Source organism: Prionailurus bengalensis, chromosome A3, assembly GCF_016509475.1.
Source record: "Prionailurus bengalensis isolate Pbe53 chromosome A3, Fcat_Pben_1.1_paternal_pri, whole genome shotgun sequence".
Classification (NCBI taxonomy): domain Eukaryota; kingdom Metazoa; phylum Chordata; class Mammalia; order Carnivora; family Felidae; genus Prionailurus; species Prionailurus bengalensis.
Genome location: NC_057354.1, coordinates 113349736 through 113372013, shown reverse-complemented (window position 1 = coordinate 113372013; position 22278 = coordinate 113349736). Strand labels below are relative to the sequence as shown.

At 37.6% G+C, this 22278-nt stretch overlaps 1 protein-coding gene across 1 annotated transcript; it reads right to left on the bottom strand.

Annotated features, from left to right (window-relative positions):
• Positions 1-5196: 5196 nt before the first annotated feature.
• On the bottom strand, positions 5197-21224 carry FAM98A (family with sequence similarity 98 member A). The gene is made up of 8 exons (XM_043553197.1): positions 21053-21224; positions 17722-17870; positions 15517-15651; positions 11695-11879; positions 10589-10669; positions 9916-10032; positions 7080-7247; positions 5197-6990 (listed from the first exon to the last, which is right to left on the bottom strand). Exons 1-8 carry the CDS (start codon positions 21103-21105, stop codon positions 6322-6324), a joined length of 1557 nt encoding a protein of 518 aa, XP_043409132.1. The 5' UTR covers positions 21106-21224; the 3' UTR covers positions 5197-6321.
• Positions 21225-22278: the final 1054 nt, after the last annotated feature.

The following is a 22278-nucleotide window of genomic DNA, read 5'->3' as shown; positions in this document are numbered from 1 at the left end:
AAGTCCTCAGACATACATGAAGACATTTACCAGCTTATGGTCTTTAAGCCTTTCTGCTCACCTGCACATTTTTAAGTTTATGTACAAAATGTTTTATCATAAGTTTAAGTAAGTTTATTGCTTGCTGTAAGATGAAATGAGCATTGACTGTGATCGGAATAAACATTTCAGGACATGATTTGATAAAATAGGTTCTAGGTACCTTACTGAATAATGACCTCCAAATCTGAAAGAAAGCGTTTAACATTTTGTCTATGAGTTTTATCCAATGAATCGTAATAAGAGTTGGTTTTTATAAAATAGTCTGATGATATTTAAAATAATCCACATAACTAACCAATACTCTTTTGGTTTCTCTGAATTCAGAATTTCCCTAGACAGGCCAATTTGATCCTTAAGGGAAATAAATATAAAGAGATTTAAGGGGCAGGAGTGCTTTCAATAGATGTTAACCAATATATTTTAAGGTCTCTGTGTTGGGTATCCAGAGGATTTTACACCTGGTGCAATTCACAAGAGGAATATATCAGAGATATATTGTGGACTTTTTGTTTGCTTGTCTGTCTTTTGGTGAAGTGGGAAAAGTTATTTTCTCAGCTAGGTTTGGGAAAGAGTATTTGTGGAAGACGAGGATTGGGAATTTATTCCCTTACTTAGAGCAATCCATTCGAGCAGCGTATCCTTTGCAATGACTGCATGTTCTTGCTAATTCCATTTTGGAAAACTATGCTAAATCAGATGCATCATCCTACCTTCTTAGTTTACCTTGGTTTTTTTTTTTTATCATTAGGAAAAGAAAGTGATCAACTAGAGGGAATATTTGATAGAAATGTAAAAACAAGGAGTCTCCTGATCTTCACCTCCATCCCTTTGTTGTCCTTGATGCTGTTGCAAAGCTGCTCTGTTCTACACACACACTGAATAGACTAGAAAAGATTTCTCTTATTAGACAAAAACTAGAATTAAGAAGCATCATAGGTCTGTATGTAGGATATCAAAATAATTTAGGCTGTTTTCAGGTTGTAATAAGGAGAATTGAAACATTTATTCCAAACTTGAGCCAGGAAGGGACGAGAGATATTCTCCCTTTGGTTCTATTTAAGGTGTTCCTGAGCAGTAATTACTTATGTATTGATAGTAGCTAAACACTGAGTTTATACCATGTACTGTACATCATGGTGGGCATTTTATACAGATTATCATACTTAATAATTGTTAGTGCACTCAAGTTCTGAATCCAGAACACCCATCTCCTGGTGCTCTGAGTGAATTGTTAGGCAAAAATTGTATCCACACATTGCTTTTCAATTTTAATACAGGTATACATTTCATTGCCCTAGTCTGTTACAGATGTGCCTCTAGGGGAGACATGCTATTACTTTTGTTTTTCCATGGGAAAGCACTTAAATAACAGGGAAAGAAGGTAACTGTTAGCGGTGCAATATTTAAAACTATTATCTCAGCATCATTGTAAATAAGATTACAAAAAAGCCCTCCCTTATCCCTTTCAGTTGGGATTTCTGAAAATTGAAGGTTAGAATGAAACAAATTTCTTTATAGTTTTGCACTAATGTAGTTGACTTTAAAAATGAATTTTTTAAAATGTTTATTTTTGAGAGAGAGAGACTGAGCATGAGCAGGGGAGGGGCAGAGAGAGAGAGGGAGACACAGATCCAAAGAGGGCTCTGAGCTCCTAGCTGTCAGCACAGAGCCTGATGAGGGGCTCGAACTCGTGAAACATGAGATCATGACCTGAGCTGAAGTTGGTTGCTTAACCCACTGGGCCACCCAAGCACCCCAATGTAGTTGACATCTGATTGGTCTTCTGTACCACTGGTACATTGAGTGGGAAAGGATTTTGTAGGAATCTAATGCAGGAGACATTAGAGCCAGTGCTGGCTAAGGCTGTGTTAAGTGCTGGAAGCTATGCTGGGAGTAAACCTTTTTGTCCTGAGGAACTGATTGTACTTTTCAAAACTTTCCCCAAGAAAATTTCTCCACTATCTTGTAAATGCCTCATTTAAAAAATGGCATTAAGATACAGTCAGTGATAGGTTTGCTTAGAATTCACAGAGAATTCTGCAGTTGACCCTTTTGGGTTCTTGAAGATACTCACTTGAAAATTTCCTTGGCTTTTTGTAACCTCTCAGGGCACACTTCATTCCATTAAATTTTACATTGTTATTTTACTGTCCTCCTCCTCTAGTGAAGATTCTGGAAACAGTCTAAATTTACTTTCATGTCTTTCCTTCCTCAAACTCCAGTAAGCTGGCTTTAGTTCTGAAAATTCTATTGAAAAGGTCACAAGATATAATGGGTATTTTAAGCTCTGGTTCACTGAATCCCTGTAGTATATGGAATTGTTGGTTACTGAGCTCTGGAGCCTAGGTTTGATTCTAGCTCTCCTGCTTACTACCTACATGGATGTTGGTAGTCTACTCAACAACCATCCTGGGCTTCATTCTTTGTGTGAAACTGGGGTAACACAATGCTCTTGATGAAGGGTAACAGACTACTGCTGTTACTACTAAACCTAGATTCCCATGCTGCTGCTGTTTTCCTCTTGCTTCTGTGACCCTGATGCAATACTCCTTAAGTGATTCCGAGATTCTGTCTAATCTAGAAAGATCTAATGCCCTTTCCCCCTCTTTGGTGATTTAATACAGAGTCCTTATTCTGAATATCCCAATGCAAAGTCACTGGATGTTGATCATTCCCAAGTCTGTCTCCTGACATGTCCCCAAATTTCAGATTGAAATCATCCCCCTCCCTATTATTATATGGGATATAATATATGCTTCTGATTCCAATCATTGCCCTCTCCTTAAATCCATTCTCTTCTCCGGTCAGTGATTTACATAGAATCCAGATCTATGTTGCATACGCTGGTATACTGAGGCACATAAACTAGGTCCAAATTACTTAGGAAGAGATGTTGAGCCATCTATTAACTGGCTTCTACCATGTTTCTACGTCATAGGAGCAATACTAAACACTGTGTTACCCTAGTACCCTGGTGTAACTTTCATGTTTATTATATTTTGTAATTACCTGTTTCTGGCTCTGCCACTGGACATTTTCCAAGGCAGGACTAACTTACCTCCATATTTTTTTCAAGGTCTTCCCTCAAATTCTTAGGGAACATGTTTAAAAAAAAGTTTTATTCTAGTTCCACCCTAGGTTTCTTCATTTACATTTAGTGGGAAGTAAATGATTTACTGGGAAAGTTCTCATGCCAACAGCTGTGTTTATGCAGCATCTTTACCAAGATACTTTTACAGGTGACTAAAAGTACCCAAGGTGAGTGAGTTCAAACACTGACATGCGTACCTGCCTCCATCAGTGATTTGAACTGTAGGAATACATTAATGTATACAACTGTGGAAACGGAGCACTGAACAAAAATAACATTTCTAATGATTATAATTATGTTAGTGAGCAACGAGAAACAAGAATAGCAGGGAAAAAAGACATTTTATATAACATTAGGTACCCTGTGATGAATGTATTTTGTAAGTAAACCCAATGGCCCTGTTAAAAACTAATGAATCAAATACCATCCAAAGTACTTAAGACAGAATGGTTAAGTACTATGAATATGTCTAAAACCTATTTTCAAAAGGATATAATATAGGTAAATAAAATATCCAGAAAGGCAGAATGGGCACAACATAAAAAAATCCAGTAGAATGTAAGTGATTTGGGCAGTGGGAAAATAGGTTAGTATATACAGACATGATTTCAAATGGTTTCCCTTAGCAAGAACTTATTTAACTCTTCTGTGTCCAGCACAGTTGGATGGATACTAGCTCAGTTTGGATCTAGAGCAAGAAATGAGAATGATAGTGGCAGATGTCAGATAATCTCCACAGAGAATGTGGACACGCTATTTTAGTTTCTGGTTCAGAGAAGAAACAAAAGCACTAACAAAAGGTTCTTTCTCAATCTAAGTTAACAGTATTTTAAGATTTCATAGGTCAAAAATTCCCATCTAAACACTTATCTTATTTCGCCAAGAAATTCCCACATTCCCTAATCTAGTTATTGTTTAGTGCAAGTTAAAGTTACGAATATGTGTAAAATCGATACACGCTCTATACAAAATCTCAGAACTTTATTTTAATATAATGACAAACTAACTGGTGGTTTGAAAGATACCCTATTCAGAGAGAACTTAATCTGTCAAAGAGGAGAAACTAAAAGACCATCTTTTTATGGGTTTATAATGGGGGGGAAATGCTAGTTTGAGGCAGAAAACGGAGATGCAAATTTTAGAGCCATCATAAAAAAAATGTGTATTTGCTTGCTTACATGCTCAAATTTGAAAAGCAGTCTATCAACAACAAAAATAAATCAAAATTATGTTTGTCAAAAGAATGAAACATATTCATTAGGTATACTGTGGAATCTTTGGTTACAAAACAGATAAAGCAAATGTTAAGGTAACTACTGAGAATACATTCTAGGTTAAGATGTGAAACCTTGACAATTTTATTTCCGATAGGACATCCCTATACATACTAAATATATTTAATAGCATAGAGACACCAATAATTACAACTTTCAAGACAGACCTTAAAATCTTTAATGATTTAAATAAGAGTATTTTCAATTATCTTCAAGTTTGAACATTTTAGGATGGTAAAGTCTTGCCAAAAAAATCTAAAACACCGGCAAAATTAACAAAATGATCAAGGTAGGCTTTTAAAATGGTTTTTAGGTACCAAAAGAATGTGCCTATCTCAGTATCAAAAAGAATATTGCTATTCTATGGCAAGACATTTAGTAGGAAAAGGACATACTATTCCTGTTTTTACAAACATATATTTTCAATTCACTTCCTTTTAAGAAAAATGTCCCTCATTTGTAGGAAGAATGGCGAAATAAAAAAAAACCCTGAAAGTTTAGGGTCATTAATTTATCTTTGCCTAATACATTGTGTAACAACAGCTCCCCCCAGTGGCCAGAAATGAGTAGTGAAGCTTTCTAGCTGTAATGTTCTAGTGAAAGGTAAATTTGGAAATACGTATTTTTCAATTATTTATGGCCTTAGGGTAAGGATTATCTTTCATTAAAAATTATGTTTTAAAGAAACACTCAATAATCTTTGGGTAAACAAACTCTTAGCTCTTAAGCTGGAAACAAGTATCCACAATAATTCAGTTTTTAAAAGTAGCTAAAAGAAAACTCAAACCAGAGAGAACATACAGATACTTTATTGCTCACCTTTCACACAAAGCACACCTCCAGCCATTTTCTTTCACAGCTTGACAATGTTTACGTTTACAAAAACCCAGCCCGAAGCTTCATGTAGATTTCAGTAAAGGAGAATGTAAAACATCAACTCAGCCAGGCTTTTGTTTTCTGCAGCAATAATAAAGGGCCTCCTGCACTAAGCAAAAATCTGTCCTCTTACTTGGTAGTGCATTTCTTCCATTACAAAAAAAGTCTCCTGCCCCAAGCAAACTAATTTTGTATTTGCTGAGCCAGTGGTATTAACTCGTGCATAAAACAAATTTCAGTTTGCTGTTTCTTCTAACAGATTTCAAGTAAAAATAAGGTTTAAGGAGGAACTTGTTTTGAATGGATGCAGGTCAGTTTGAATTGCTATACTATATAAATGCCTACATGTATTATAGGTTCACAACTTAGTTTGCTTTTATAATCTTTACGGATTTTGGCCGTGTTCAAGGTTTTCAGAGTTGAGCATATGGTACAGTATTCCATCAAAAGAATAAGGCTACTGAATGTGCTATCTGCAGAAGAGCTCATTTAATAGGAACAGACCCAAAGTCCTATCATGAAGCAAATGTGGCATAATCTCTCTGAATAAAAAGCCAATCGGGGCAGAACTGTGCTTGGAAAATAGGCATTAGAATACTTCAAGGAAAACACATATAAATGGACTGTTAATATGAGGAAGCCTTCCTAGTTGTAAATCTAAAAAAATCTAGGAGAATCCTCATTTTCAAAACTGCTTTTTGAAAACTACTTATTCAAGTAATTTCTTCCCCAAAAAGTACACGTGTTCTGACTGTGGAATTAGTCTACTGGTCAATTAAAGGCAATTTTAATTACCTTTTAAAAAATTCTTCATACAAAGGAGGTTGTATATGTTTCTCAAACAAACTGCATTATGTAAGTCCTTAAAAAAAAAAACAACAAAAACAGAATTGAATGAAGACCTACAAATACTTATGCCAAGCAGGAATCTGCCTGCCACCTGTGGTCTCACAGTAATTCAAAATTGATGCTGGACTCAGAATTCTGAAACTAAGTTTCTATTACTTGAGCTCTAGCAAAATGTAAGGTTCCGTAGCCTCAACTAGTATAATGTCTTCCCTGTCCAAATCCAGAATGATTATACTGATAACCTCCATGCTGGAAGTGCTGTTCAAACTGTCCCCCTTGGTGATAATTCTGGCTCCCCCTTCCTCCCCAACCTCCTCCCTGGCCTCCACGTCCACCCCGGCCTCCACGACCACCTCTCCCTCCACGACCACTGCCTCGATCACTATGATGCCCACCATCTTGGTATCTATTGTCCTGCTGGTATCCACCACCCTGGTAACCACTTCCTGTATATGTAGATGTTTGGAAGCCACCATAACCACCACCTTGATAACTACCACTGTGGCCACCACCATGATAGCCACCTGGCTGGAAACCTGAATCTCGATAACCACCATCTTGGTAGCCACCTCCTCCTCCTCCACTCCCTCCATCCGTCCAGCCTCCTTGATGCTTATTTCCTCTTCCTCCCCCGCGGCTACCATGGTCATAGCCACCACGTCCACCTCTCCCTCCTCCTTGTTCATGACCTCCTCGTCCTCCATATGAGGAATGTTCATAACCACCTCTCCCTCCTCCTCGGCCTCCTGCTTGCTGCTGGGGGCCATCTTGCCTTTTCTGCCATGGTGGCATCTCTGGAGGTGGAGGTTCAATTTCGTTGGGTCTACCTCCTCTGTCAGGCACCCTGCCCATCAACACCTATGGGGTAAGAAAGAGGTTTTAAACTGCTGTATTTTTATAAATAGAAATAAATGTATGTGAAATAAAAGTGAAGATACTTTAATCACCTTATTGATGGCACAGGCAGTCTTTTCTCTTATAGAGCCACTGCTTGTCCTTAAAATCTTCGACAAGTCCTGTCTTGCAGCCAGAAGGTGGGCGACAGAAATAGTACTTTTAGGAGATAAGACTGAGCGTTTTGGCTGGTAAACCTTTGCTAATTTTTCTGTCTGACTCTGTTGAAACAAAGTGTTCAAAGACAAAAGTCAATTTTCAAAATGAAAAAGAAACACTGATATTAAATATGTTCAAGACTTCCCAAATGTCTGATAATGTTACTAGGTTTAAGGTTGGAGGAGAAACATTATACTCACCACTGCTCCAACCTAGTCAATAACTATCTGAAGATACAACTGTGAGACCTGCTAATAGAGCAAAGAATAATGTTGGGAGGTGGCTAGGAGGGAGATACAAAGGGTCAAGGGGCTTCCCTTTAGGATTGTGGGGCCAAAAAGGTAAAAAGGCTCCCCCCTGCCATTGGTCTCAGATCAAATATATTCGTTTTATCTACGTAGATACAAGGATGTAAACCATTTCAGTAATTTTGCTTTTTAATTTTCCCATCTTTACTTACAATGAGAAAAAATGTTAGCTATGATTAATTTGTACTAATTATGTTAACAGGACACATTTCTTCCAAAGTGATCCCCCTGTGTAATACTTTCCTCTATTATAAGTAATAAATAAGGAAAAAAGGTGTACATTAACCATTTAGTAGAAGGATAAGTTAATGACTAAAACTGTCAGCTCCTGAGAGACAAAACACTGGGAAACTGGGACACCGGGGCAGGCCACTTAGATGTGTGTGAAACACAAGACTGCAAAAGATAAATGAGCAAAGGACATAAAGAGAAATTTCACACACAAGAAAGTAAAGTTCAAACAAATATAAGAAATGTTTCCAAGACAAATTAATCTAAATGTGAGAAACAACAATCTCCAATCTACTAAATTTTGGAAGCAACAGTTACAAGTACGATACACAGTAAAATAGCACAAAGACATAATATTTGGTGTCAGTTATACGCAGTTCTTAAAATATGGACGGTAAATGCTTAAATTATGTGAAAAAATAGAATGTAAAAAAGTTTGTTATGATTGTATATATAGACAAAAGAAGGGAGATAATACTAAAAATGAAAACAGCTATTGTGGTTAAAACAGTGGGATGATCAGTGACTTTTTATTTGAAAAAGTTTTCTTTAATAATTGAAACGATAAAGAGATTGTCATTCCATAGTTTGTCTGGAGGAATGTTTCCTGAATGTCTTGTATTTCTTTTTTATAGCCACTTGTACCTACAGTAAGTGCTCGACTCACTGTTTGTTGAATGGAAACAAACACTTTTGAGAAAATAGTTTTATGTTGCAAATAAAACTGATTTAAAATGCAATTTCAAAGTGATACAAGTACATAAATTTCATTATGTGAAACAAGTTCATTTTGTGCATATAAAGTAATTTCTATGAAGTTATTTAAAACCAAGTTTCAAAATGAGATATCAGTACCTAAATTCCGTTAGAGGAAACAAAAAAAAAAAGATTTGTGTAAGTAATCTGTACAATGCTGATCTTCCCCAATACATTTAATATAGTGTGTAAAATCACTGTGTATTATGGTTCAAAAGGATCTTAAATATCACTTAGACTAAACATGATTATTTTAGAGATGTCCAAAATGGGGAGAGAAACAGCAGCTCCAACACACAGGGTCAGGATGCCCTGTGCTGTCATGCCGATGCCAAACTCAGGACCGCGGTTTGTCAGTGCCTCAGTCAGTGCACTGACATCAGTCAGTAGACGGTTTTCTAGCTACAAGAGGTGCAAGGTTTTTGTTTCAAGTGCATGGACCCCGCTGAGAGTGAAATGATTGTTTCTGGTATTTCCTACAACAGTCACAGGAGAGAACCATTTGCTCCATGTGTTGCTACCAAGTAGCTGTGAGGTCTCAGACAAAGCCTCCATTTTCTTTCAGTTGCAAAATGAGGGGAATTAAGACCGATCTCTAAGACCCCTTTCCAACAGTGAAGAATTGTAAGTTGATAAATATCTACCCCAACAATGTAGCAGCCAAATAGGGCTTTGCTAAGGTTTAAAGATTCCAGGTGAAAATAACATATTATTAACAAATAACCAGAGAACTAAATACAAACCATTTCAGAGTCAATTAACTAAAATTCAGAAAAAAAATCTGTTTTCAAACAGGAATATACTATTAAGGGAATACCTCATACACATTTGGACCAATCTCCCCATAAATTCAAGGATCAGCTCCACTTCAGGGTTCTAAGGAGGTCAAATTAGTCAAGTGTGCCAATTTCTTTCTGCTTACTGATCGTAGATATTTAATATTTAATAAATATCTGTTGAATGACCAAGATCTTTACCTGGATTATCTCATTTAATCTGAAGTAAAACTGAAGTCTTACCAGATTCTCCAATTCTCTATAAATGCACAGTAATATCTGGTCTTGCTAAATCCAGCATTTCTCACTTTAAGTAACAAATTGTTAGCTTTAAGTATAGCAAACAAGTGATTTCAAAATTTATTATTTTAGCGATTTTTAAATACTCTATCCATTTCTCTTACAAATGGGTACTCTTAGTAGGGCCTAAAACATACGGTTTTGCTAAAAAAAAAAAATTGAAAAGCCTGAAAAAAATGTTTTCTTCATTATTGCTGAATAGCTGGAAGAGTTGCTACTCAGCAACTCATTGAAGAAAAATTCCTGTATGTGTCTCCTATGCATTTCTCTTGTAGTCTCCACCATAGCTAACCTGTGCTAGGAATGTTTAAGGATCAGGTCTATAAATACTCTGCTCTTTTAAATTATTTAGTATGTACCTTAGCTCTGTCAGACCAGCCAAAAGACTGGACAGTGACATCCAAACGTTTTATTAGCAGCTTTCTCCGAACTTCATATTCATTGGCTACGGCTTGGTTAATTGCTTCTATCTTTTCCTAAAAACAAAATTTAAAAGACCTGTTAGAATTTAAATCTGCTTGACCCCCTATTCCAAGAGGGCAGAAACTTGTGTCTGCTTCATTCATAACCAATTAATTCCCCAGCACTTAGCACAAAACAAATTACTTGATATAGTACTAAAAGTTATAGTAAGTTGATGAAAAAATAGGCAAAACAATGTCTCAAAACATAATAAAGAATAAGCACAGAATTCTCATTAAGCCTTCCCATATTTCACTGTGTGAAGCTTAGCCCAGTGACATTTTTGGCTTGAAGGCAACCCATTTGGCAATTAGAAACATACTCGACTGCAATTTATTTTTTACTAGCTATGTGAAATATTTACAAATTATGAGGTAAGTGCTTCTAATCATACACAAATAAAATTATTCTGCCTAAATCTTAAGACTCACAAAACTGATTCTGAGAATGTCCAGCTAGGATACTACATATCAGAAAACATAACTTAAACAACACAAACTGTTAAGTGTCAACACCATGAGAGAGGTAGATGGTTCTTTACTGAGTTTACTCAAGATGACTGCTACTCACCCAGTGGGCTGGTCCCATTGGCTTCTTCAATAAAGGCTTTCCCACATGGTTAGGTGGAACTTTTGCTAAGGTCTCCTTTAACTGACACAAACACATAAATGAATGAATAAACAAATCTAAAAGTAAAACATATCTTCCTCATCTTCCCATTTCCCATCATATCTTGCCATCAAAAGAAGATTCCTGACAGAGGCAAAGGTGGAGGATGTTTTGAAATGTACAAGACCCACACGATAAAGACACTCACTTGTCCCACTCCTCAAGTGCCTATGGAAGCATGATTCCTTCACTGTACCTAGAACAGTGCCTGACAACAGTAGGCACTCAATGGGTATTTGCTGAATGGATGAATGAACACACAGAAAATATAGACTATGGATACAGTGCTGCTCCCCTGTAGAGTTCAGCCGAATTTGTGCATCATGGTGTCCACGGACCCCACAATGCAAATGTACCAATTCTTAGAGTCCAGCAGATATGCATACAGAGAATAACTCTGCTATAACAAATACCATTCTCTTATATTTATTCAAATTGCTTATTCCTAGTCAATTATATTTTTAAAACCTCTTAACTGTAGATTACATGTGGCATAAAAATAATTCTGACTTATTTTCACAGACTTATTTTCACATACTAGGTTGTTAGTAGTGGTCAACAAACCTAGCTTGCCATCTGAAACATGTAAGACTCAAAGTGACTGGATTAAAAAACCAAAAACATTGACATCCTTTTCTGTCCAGTCAATGGAAAGGAAGGTGATAACATTTAATGATAAAGACCTTAAAAATTAATTGCCTCAAAGTTCAGTGATAAAATTTTAAAAAGGACTTAAGTCTTAATTCTTTTTACATTATACCTAGCTTATTTCAGTTTATAAGTCAAAGCGTAAAGCTTCCTTTTTGAAAAAGAAACATGCTCACAAGTTTAAAAAAATAGTAAAACACTAATTTCTCTTTAAGGTATCTAGGATTTAAAACCCAAAACTCATTTAGTAACAATAATATGCACATTAGGTTCCCATTTAGAGAAATTAACTTGCTTCATTTCAAACAAATGTAGGACTATGCCTTTAATACACTACAATCTGGTACTAAAGGTCTTACTTTTTTTTCAATCCCGCTGAAGAATTGGAACATAGTTATATTGGCTGGAGGTTTGGACATTCCTAGAGCAATACATATGCCTTTCAACTCTTGAAAGACCTCACTACCGCCTCCTTCTTGAGCTTTTTTTGGAGGAGTATTCACACAGAGCATTCTGGCAGCTTCTAGTTCTGAGATGAGGTATGCTGAAGTAAACAAAATAAGATTTCAAAATGAGATACAGCTACAGTTAATAGTCATAAGTCTGGAGTCACAACTCTATAGACCTAGTGATACGTAACTTTTAAAGCTGCAAGAATGGATAAAAACAAGAAAAGAAAACCATTTTTACCTGCAAATGACATAACATATAAACTGGTTCTGTAGTTCAGGTATTTAATCAATATATGTTTAAAGGGTGATTTAAAATAAGTGATTCTTCTTTGAAACCAAAGTAACAAGGTAGATCACATCTAAAAATCTGGATCTGTGTTATCCCACTATCCAGAACAGGGGTTGGCATCTGCTAACAAATTTACCAAAGGTGGCAGGTGGCAATCCTCAGCAACAGTTGAAACTGGTTATTTTTTTTACTTCTCACTACTGACATGCAGCAGTGATGGAACTCTCTTGCTCTCTTACGTTCCAAAACTTAGGTAGTCTGTTCAGAACTGGCATAAAACATTTTCAAGTAATAAAAACTTAACTTACAAAAGGGGAAAGGCACGAAATTCCCCAAAGATCCTTTCTCACGGCCTCCAGTAGCCTAATGCCCCCCTCTCTGGCTGTCTAAAGAAACCCCTCTTCCATCTTTGATCTACTCAATATTCCCTTTCCCCTACCTTCCTCCTTCTCTCCCTACTCCCCCCAACTCCCCTGAAAAACATCAACAGAACTTTCTAAGCTTTCCTTGGCAGAGTCCTTCTGTATCAATATCATCCCCTCATGTGTTGATTTCAGCCAGGTATAATGAGGGCTGCAATCTGCTTCAGGTGACTGAATGTATAAAATATTCACTCTTATTTCTTTAACCTTCCCAAGGACATTTAAATTTTTATGAAAGATGATTAATAATCATTTGGATCTCAGGATTTCCGGTTATGTGACAAAGTGAGAACCTTCTGACATTAGAGAGTTTTGGAAAAAGACATTTTTGGACATTTTGGAAAAAGCCATAGGGCTCTTAAGTCCTATGAGAAATACCAAAGAATGATCAGCTTGGGTATCTCATTTCCTATACCCAAGGTGTTATGCTAGAACAATAAATAACAGCCAAGCTGCTGGAAAGGTCATTCTAAATGGTTTTGATAAAATCTTAATGTGTTCCATACAGCAAACTGTATGAGTTAAAAGATCAAAAAAGTAAAACTCCATGGTCATGAAAATAACCACTGTTTTTCTAAATAAAGTTTTACTGTAACACTACCATGATCATTTCCATAACCTCTCTGGCTGGTATATGCTACAACAGCAGAGTTAAGGAGTTGTGACAAAGACCTTATGGCCTACGAAGCTGAAAATATTCACCGCCTCGTCCTTTTAAAGAAAAAGTTTGCCAACCCTTGTTCTAGAAAATCATATGATTTAATAAACTGGTTCTCCAAATTTGGAACAACATAGCTCAGGCATCCATAAAATTAGTTCACCAATACAATTCCCATCAAAAAAAAACATTAATTGTAACTGAAGTTCAAAGTACTAGGAAGGGTACTGGAAATATAATACAAAACAAAACAGATGATCTCTACTGGTAATCTAGTTAGGAATAAAGAATATATGCATAAAAAGATGAATAATTCTTCATCTATTAAGAACTCCGATATCTGACTTATTTTACCTAAGGGAAATAATTGGACAACCAGACAGGCAATGAACAGCTAAAACTTCTTAACCGGACACAGGAGAGTTTTTTAGCCACTCATTCAAAATCTAGTCTACTAACAATTCTAACGAGATTGGTTATATTCCCCTTTGGAACACAATATATTAAAAGCTTCAAATTAAGAAGTTCAAGGGTGCTGGAGAAGTAAAATTATAGCATTAAGATGTGACAACTGATACTTGGAAAGATGAGAAATATTTATACAGAGCGAAAAGAAAATGAGCACATGTACATAAATACTAGCATGACAGAGGGAATACAAACTGAGGGGAATATTTTAAAGGGGAAACAGCAGAAGCAAAGATAGAGGAGGGAGTAATGTATATGTGCATGAATTCCAAGAGCAGCATAACCTTTAGTTGGTTTAGTCATTTAGTTGAGAAGCAAACAGTTGTATATTACTGAGGAGCGTTTGAGTTGATAGCACATTAAAATAAAGTCTAGGGGCGCCTGGGTGCTCAGTCGGGCTCTGACTTTGGCTCAGGTCATGATCTCATGGTCTGTGAGTTCGAGCCCTGCATTGGGCTCTGTGCTGACAGCTCAGAGACTGGAGCCTGCTTTGCATTCTGTGTCTCTCTCTCTCTGCCCCTCCCCCGTTCATGCTCTGTCTCTGTCTCAAAAATAAACATTAAAAAAAAAATTAAAGTCTATAAATTATGACCCCGAGTCCAAAATAATATTCAGTGCAGTCTGCTTAAGAAACAGGAAAGAGTCAAAGGCATTTTATAAAGATTTATATTCAAAGTGGTTATTATAAGTATGAACACTAAAAAGGCCAAACTCTTAGCTCTTTGAAAACATTAGTTATTCATAATCATTACTAAGCTTTCCATAAAGTTCTTATCTTCCTATGTAAGATAACATATCCCGAGTGCCAAATACTAGGTTTTGGTAAGCAGTGTTACAAAGGAAGAACGAGTGAGTACACTGTGGCTGAGCCAGTTCTAGAAATTGCACAATTTAAAGGATACTGAATGCACACCTAAGAACTACATGCAGCAGTATTAGTATTTCAAGCAGTATCTAACCTTATGTGTATACCCCCCTCCACCCCCAAAAAATCATTCACCAAAGGGGAAATTATGAAAGTGATTCTGGAATAACTCAGTGTCTGGTATAATGGCTATGAACACCATTTTTAAAAAACTGAACTTTCAAAATTAGAGCTGTCACATTATTCAGAAACCACAGTTATAAAGACAATATTTTAAAAACCCCGACCTATTTATGTCATAATAAGAACTATAATATTCACTTAACCAAAGCTTAATCTAAATGTGTCTCAGATGCTACAAAACTTGTGAGTTAAGACTACTGGCTGTGTTTACTGCAGGGTTCACTTAAGGCAATAAAATTTGTGAGTCTACTTACTGTTTTTCAGGGTGAAGAAAGAAATCGTAGTTAGTATACAAAAAACATGGAAAGAAAGAAGTTTTTGTAACAGTTTATTTCCCAGAATGATCAGTAAGTGCAGGAAAAATTCAAATACTATTCCAGAAAATTTTACATTGTAATTTGATAGATTTACAAACAAAACCAAAACCCCCAATTACCCAGCCACAAAGAAATACCCACAATATACAACACTTTAATTTTTTTAAAAAATCTTCATTATTCCCACACTACCTTCCTAGTCTGTTTTAAAATGTGCTTCCAGTCCAGAACGCTAAGGTTTAATGATCACACACTTGAATACTGGGCACTACCTACGGTCACATTAGGTGAAGCATAATACTTCGAGTACCAGGAAAGTTAAATGATAAAAGAGGAGTAATTACAAAACAACGCTGCTACCAGTGCACAGGACCACGATTAGCTTCTAAGTTGAAAATGTAATAGTTTTCTTTAAAATATGTGGCATTCTGATTTCAATCCGTAATGAAATAGTAAACAGCCAGTTTATTAGTCAAAGAAAACATGAATAAAAAATAACAGCTACATTCTAGTAGCTATGAACTTACTGAGCAAAAGGAGGCAGTTCTTCTGAACGAGAAGGCGCTTGGTCACATCCCCAGATGTCAGTGAAAGATATGGACAGTTCATCTCCCCTAGTAGCCCACTCACCTCAAGCTGGAATTCTTCAGCTTCACTCGGGCCTTTTAAGAATTAAGATAACCTTGTTTAATAAAAATTGTTTTTCTTATTAGCATAAAAGTTATATATGTAAGTTGAAAGTTTTAACAGGATATTCCTAACACAAGTTACTTTGACTTCTAAATCCTTCCTTTCTCACACCACTGCCAACTTCTGTTCTTGAGAAGTTTTCATTAGGTTATTCCCTTATTGGAGAATCTTTAATGGTTTCCTAATTTCTACCTCACCTAATCTAATTATCTGTCTGCCCTTAAAGATTCTTCTTCACGGCTTCTCCACTTTACCTTCCCTGCAAACTGCTATGTAGTAGTACCTATGACATATATATAGTAGTTACCCTCTACCTCCACAAATATTCCATTTGTGCCACGCCAGTCTCCTCACTGTCGAAGGAACAGGCAGACTCATTTCCATGTCTGTGCCTTCATTTAAGTTATTCCCTGCGATTGATATGCCCTCTATGTGCTTCTCATCTATCAAACCTCACCTGTCCATCAAAGCCCAGGGGTTTTGGTCCTTGATAGAACCTTCCCCAAGTGCTGCTGCGCTCACTGATTTCCTCCTGCTGTGAACCATAAAGTGAAGCACTGAATTACTGTACTAACCTCCAGTGGTTCCATTTGTGCCTAACATTCCCAATGAGATTAAATCTGAAGTTAGCAAACATGACTTGTAATTCTGTATTCCCATAACACGTTAAGTACAGAGTTTATCTCGTGAACCAAGGAAAAACAATGCCCCTTCTTCCTTACCATTCTTTCTAATGGCTCTCTATCACACAGGGGCAAAAATCAACAAACTCTGAATCACTTGATCTGAGTTCATTTTCTCATCTGTAAAATGGGAAGGCTGTATTACTGTTTTGCAAACTGTTCTGTAAACTCAAATTCCAAATAACTCCTTTACAAGGAGCCAGGGAGGAGGAGAGACTTGTGTTAAACACACTCCCTCTTAACTTCAACCAAATAAGTACATTTTACTTGTTTTGTATGTTGGCTTCTATGAGATGTTTTCTTTTGAAAGCGGCTCCAGGTTATAGTTATCATCTAGTATACGTTTTCACAAGTTCCTATAGTCTCTGAAATGTGAGGCCAAGAGGCAGTATTAAGAGTACTGACCCCCAATCTTGACTGCTGGGGTTGAACTCTGGTGATATCATGCACTAGTTGTGTGACCTCAGACAATGCATTTAACCTAGCTGTGCTTTCTTGTTTCATGTATAAAAGAGCAATAAAACCTGCCTCAGGTTTTAAATGAGTTAACACATAGAAAATGCTTAGAACATAATGCTCAATAAATGTAAGCCATGCTATCATTACTGTTACGCTACAGTGTCCTTAATAATTGGAAACGGCTGCAACTAACATGTGCACATTAAATATACTAAACATGTAAAAACGTGAGCTCTTCAAATGGGATTGTGTCGGGTGTGGGTGGGGAGTATGTGTATAGTTCTCCATGAGCGTAGGTTAACAAGTAGGCATTTATCTTTGTCTCCCATTGTAGGTTTACCTATGGTAGGAGGGAGCCAGATGGTGTAGTGTTAGGTTCCAAGCTTCTGTCTCTTTTGCAGAATAAACAAAGTAGTGCTAATACAATAACAAAATTGGCAAGTATAAAACAGCTCTCAACACTGTAAATCTGATGGTGCTGCATCTGATTGTGGTGGATCTAGTGATACATTTCTGCGATACAGAAAACTTCTTCAAGTGTTCTCTTTCTTCCCATGTATAAAAGAACTAATGCATTTACTTTACATGCCACACGTCCTCCTGGAATCTAGTGGTCCTAAGAAAAACATTCCAACTTTGAGTTCTAGCCACCAATTTAAGAGCTCACAAGTCATGTTTTACAAAGAATGGAAAGTTCATATATGCAATACTTGTCTCCCATTTCTGTATCTCAGTAATAAGATCTTTTCAACTTTCATTTAACTTCAACTTTTAATGTTTTTTTTTTCTTTTTACACTTAGAAAAAACTTAAAACTTCAGGTTTACTACTAATAATGTTCAACTGACAATACCCCAATTTTACTTTTATGTTTTGCACTTAAAACTGAATGTTTACTTACTGTTAGTTGCTTGCACATTTTCCTCTAGTTTACAGAACACTCTTAATTCAGACACCAGCCAAGCACAGAGTTTGGTAAACTCAGGGGAACTGGCTCCAGCACAGACTGCCTGAGACAGAGCGCCATCTTCCAACAATGGACCCTTGTAACTGGTAAGTAAAAAATTATACTTCAGAAGAATATAAAATCACACCTAATATTTTATACAATTTATCTATGTATTATTTGTAGTTAGAGAACCAATTTCTAAACCTGCAAATACAAATAAAATTTACAGAAAATAAAATTTAAGTTTTTAATTTTAATCTAACAAAATCGATTAGAAAAATAAGCTACTTGGTAATTGCATTTCAATTCTTCAAAATACACAGGAGTATTTAATAGAATCATATACACTACTAAATTATGTCAACTTCTATCCATTCACTGAAAGCTCTTATTGTACAAAGATTTTCTTACTTTAACTTAATTGAAATTAAAACATTAAAAAGTGATAGCTCATTATACTATAGTTTACAATTTCAGAAATATAACTTAGGTTATCTTTTCTAGAAATTTTTCCAGAAATGAATTAGATAATTTTTTAATGACTTTCTTTAAAAGCAAAAACTTGTCAGTTAATCAATTATTTGCTTTTTCTATATTTAATGAGTTAAGACTATTAAGACATACTAGTATTCAAGAAATGTCTGGATTTATTAAAACATGAATAACTGCTGGCAAGTTGATGTCTGGGCAAACTGGTGCATCTGAATCCTAACCCTTTTTAAGTGATTCAAGCATAATCTTAAAATATTATTAAATGTTCACATATTCATAAAAGACAACAGTAATAATGAACCCCAGCCTAGAATATAACTAGAACCAAAGATCCTGTCATTCTCAAAGCAATTTTAAAATATATGTTCTTCAGAAGATTATTTTATCTTTTAAGTGAAATACTGATAAAAACACTGTTATTAAAGATGAACATTAAGTATGCTTAAGATACTTAATTTGAAGTTTGGAGGTACAGAGATGTTCGAGAAATGACAATAATTTGGTACTTTTAAAATGCACTTAAGTGTTTATACACTGAATTGAATGGAAAAAAACCTTACACAAAAAGTGAGATTATATAGTCTGGCATCTAGATTCAACCCACAAATTATTAGATACTGCAATATAGAGACTAGGCCTACAAATGTCTCCTTGTGTTACACATTTAGAATTTGTTAGTTTATTCTACAAATGGTTATTGAATTTATACTGTGTGCCAGATTAAAGATAAACGATAGTCATTTAAATTGTAATAATTCTCAGTGAATCCTTTAAACGTACATGTCCATCAATTAGGCCTGAATTTTAATGACTGAATGTCCTCAAACTCAGTAGTTTTGCTTAAAATTTATAGCAAAGTTTTCAGAAAATCTGATGGTTCAATCTGATGGGCTGTACATTACAACCCATCTCAAATGTTTACTTGATTACAATGATTACAGTAACAACTACTTTTTTAGTACTCCAGCAAATACAGTGAAAAGGGTAGAACAATAATGGGAAGAAATAGCATCCATCATCAATTCTTTAGGCAACATCTACCCAAGCAGAATGACTACATTTAAATAAGGCTCTCTTCCCTCAGTCTACTACTCCTTCAATGCTAACCTTAAGTGTCATTTCTTCTAGGAAGCTTTTGGGACTTTATTTGCTTTCCAAGTGTAAAGAGACCCTCGTCCTCAGTTCTCACAGCATTTTCTCACAGTGTGAATTTCTCTTCTACCTCACTTTGGGCTAGTAAATGATCAGCCCAACACTGCCCCAGAGCACAAGTGCTCCTTAAAAATGTTTACTGAATGAATGGATTCATATGCGAGCAATCAATTTAGTCTGAGATGTCTGCCAAAGAGACCATTTTGCTGAATGTGACTTTTACCTATACTCTAATCAAAGAAATAAGCCCCGAAAGCCTGGAATATTCTGAAAATTCAGAGCATGCTCCAAAGAGAGAGACAATGATAATTCACTGTAACAAAAAAAAGATAAACACCACCAATTCTTTTCCCAAAAATTTCTACCAGGACAGCAAGTTACTTAAATGGGCAGACTCTGAGAACCTCATGGTGTCTTTTCCTTTCCTTTTTTTTTTTTTTTAACTTTTTAAAATATTTATTTTTGAGAGAGAGAGAGAGAGAGACAGTGCGAGCAAGCCCAAGTGGGGAAAGGGCAGAGAGAGGGAGACAGAATCTGAAGCAGGCTCCAGGCTCTGAGCTGTCAGCACAGAGCCCGATGCGGGGCTCGAACTCACAGACCATGATATCATGACATAAGCCAGAGTCAGAGCTTAACCGACTAAGCCACCCAGGGGCCCCGTCGGTGGACTTTCCTAAAGAAAGGTTCCCCCAAAGGTTTCCATATCATGAACACCCTTGGGGAGAGTTTTGACAAAGGACTTGTTATTTTATAAATACAGCTAGCTAAATCTGTATTTTTTGGACACCATTTACCTGTAGACACATAATGTAATTCCAGTTTATTTCTGGAACCACCCGTAGTCCAAAAGGTTCTAAATTCTCAAGTTTTAATAGAGTACACTGATCTCAGTGACCCAGAGAGATCAGAAGCCCTATTCCCAGCTTCTAGATACTAAATCATGGTTGGGTAACTGTAAGAAGAGACAAAATGCACAACAAACATGCAGGGGATGTGGTGGCTGAAGAGGACTCTAAGGGTAGGGACTAATGGTGGCTTAAAGAAGTAGAGTGTCACTGTCAGGGGAAACAGCAAGTGGTTCCCATGAAGGTGGTGACAGGTTAGGTACATAAGTGAGGTGGCTAGCGGAATGGATGCAGGCATGTGGCTTAGGGAAGCCTGAGTGCATGCAGAGATGACTGGGCAAAGGAGATTTTTTTGAGAGAAAATGGGGTGGGGTAGGAGCAGGGGCTCAGGACACGAGCAGAAGTTTGGAGAACGAGTAGGAAAAAAGAGAATCAACTTTGGCAACCTCCAGAGTGAGGGGGTAGGGCAAGACGATGGGGAGCAAGAAGAGAAGCTCGGGGAGGGGGGTGGCGAGAACCCAGAGCCCAGACAATGACACGCATGACTGACAAACGCTGCGGGTAACTCGGCTGCAGGGAGCACAGGGCAGGCCTACGGTCGTCGCGTTAGGAGGGCCCCGACCCGGCAAGGCAGACAGTGGACGTGGCATTGGGGTCCCGGAGCCATATGGAGGCGACAGCCAGGAGCCACCGGGTGCGGCGTGCAAAGGCAGGTGTCCCCGACTGGGGCGGAGGAGGTGTTCCCGGGGGCCGGCAGTGTGAGGTTTAGGAGACCCGTACCCTGGCAGTCTTACCCCAGATCTTCCAACGACTCCAAGATGTCAGTCTCCATGAGGTCACACTCCATGCTACTGTGGTATTCAAATTTCCGAGTCGTCAGGCTCCCCTCTTCGCCGGCAACGCGTACACTCGCGCATGCGCTGCCTCCCCGGAACTTCCAAGTCGACAGCTGGCGCCTCAACCGCTGCACTGCGCATGCCCGGAGCGTGCGCAAGAAACTCGGTCCCGCCCTCCGCCCCACCCCTGCCGGCTAAAGGGGTGCTGGGCGGCACCATGTTACACATGCGTATTAGTGAATAGCGAAGCCGGTGGCCCGAAGAAGGGCAGGAGGACTGGCTGCGTGGCAGCTGGGCGTGGGGACCTACCTCGAGGGGGGGCGCTCTAACTTCTCTTTATTGGGTGTACGCATGTGCGAATATTGGAGCGAGATGGGCGCAGGAGGAGCTTGGGGGGGTGGCGTCTCAGGACTTGGTGGGTGTTGGCTGTGAAGCGGAGTCTTGGGAGCCCAGGGTGTCACCCGGGTGGATGCCCGCAGCATGCTGGCGTGTTCTCGCCTGAGCTGTGGGGCGTGAGGAAAGGGAAAACTCCAATTCCTTAGGACAGGCGTAGACGGGCCAGTGCCGAGACCGCCAGATAGCGTGCCATTTGATTTCGCTGTGGCGGCGGTAGCTTTATTCCAGGCTTAGAGAGGCGTCAACTTTCCCTTGACAAGGAGGAATTCAGAAAGTTGTTTCATTCCCCCTGTTGCGTTCTCTACCTGATTTCTTAAGCCCTTTCCAGACCTTTATTCCCAGGCGCCTTATTTTAAGGAGGCGGCGGGGGTGCGGGGGAAGGGCTTTACTCCGTATCAAATAGAATAGTATATATTTAAATCCACGCAATTTAAACAGCGAATAAACTTTTTTGTTGTAATATCATTGTTTTTGACGTTTGGCCCCGTGTGACATTCAGTTCACTATGGGTTATGATTCTTAGGCAGTTATTGATTGGGCATGTACGTAGAAGTTACTGATAAATGAGAAAATTGTTCTCAAAGTGACGGCATATTTAGAAAATTACACTTAAACATGTATTGGTATAATGTTGAATTGTATAGGTCTTTAAAGAGTTTCCACACTGCCAGCAAATTTTGTTTTGTAGTTCTCAACATTTTTGTGTCTAATGGATACATGCCCCTATCTTTACCCAGTTGCCCCTCTTCCCCTTATTTTGCATCATCTGCAGTGGGGGAAGGAATGAA

Coding starts and splice junctions, on each gene's coding strand:
- FAM98A (XM_043553197.1), bottom strand. CDS start 21,105: ATGGAGTGTGACCTCATGGAGACTGACATCTTGGAGTCGTTGGAAGAT. Junction 17,871..21,052: donor GAGTCGTTGGAAGATCTGGG/GTAAGACTGCCA, acceptor TTTACTTACCAG/TTACAAGGGTCCATTGTTGG. Junction 6,991..7,079: donor CTGCCTGTGCCATCAATAAG/GTGATTAAAGTA, acceptor CTTACCCCATAG/GTGTTGATGGGCAGGGTGCC.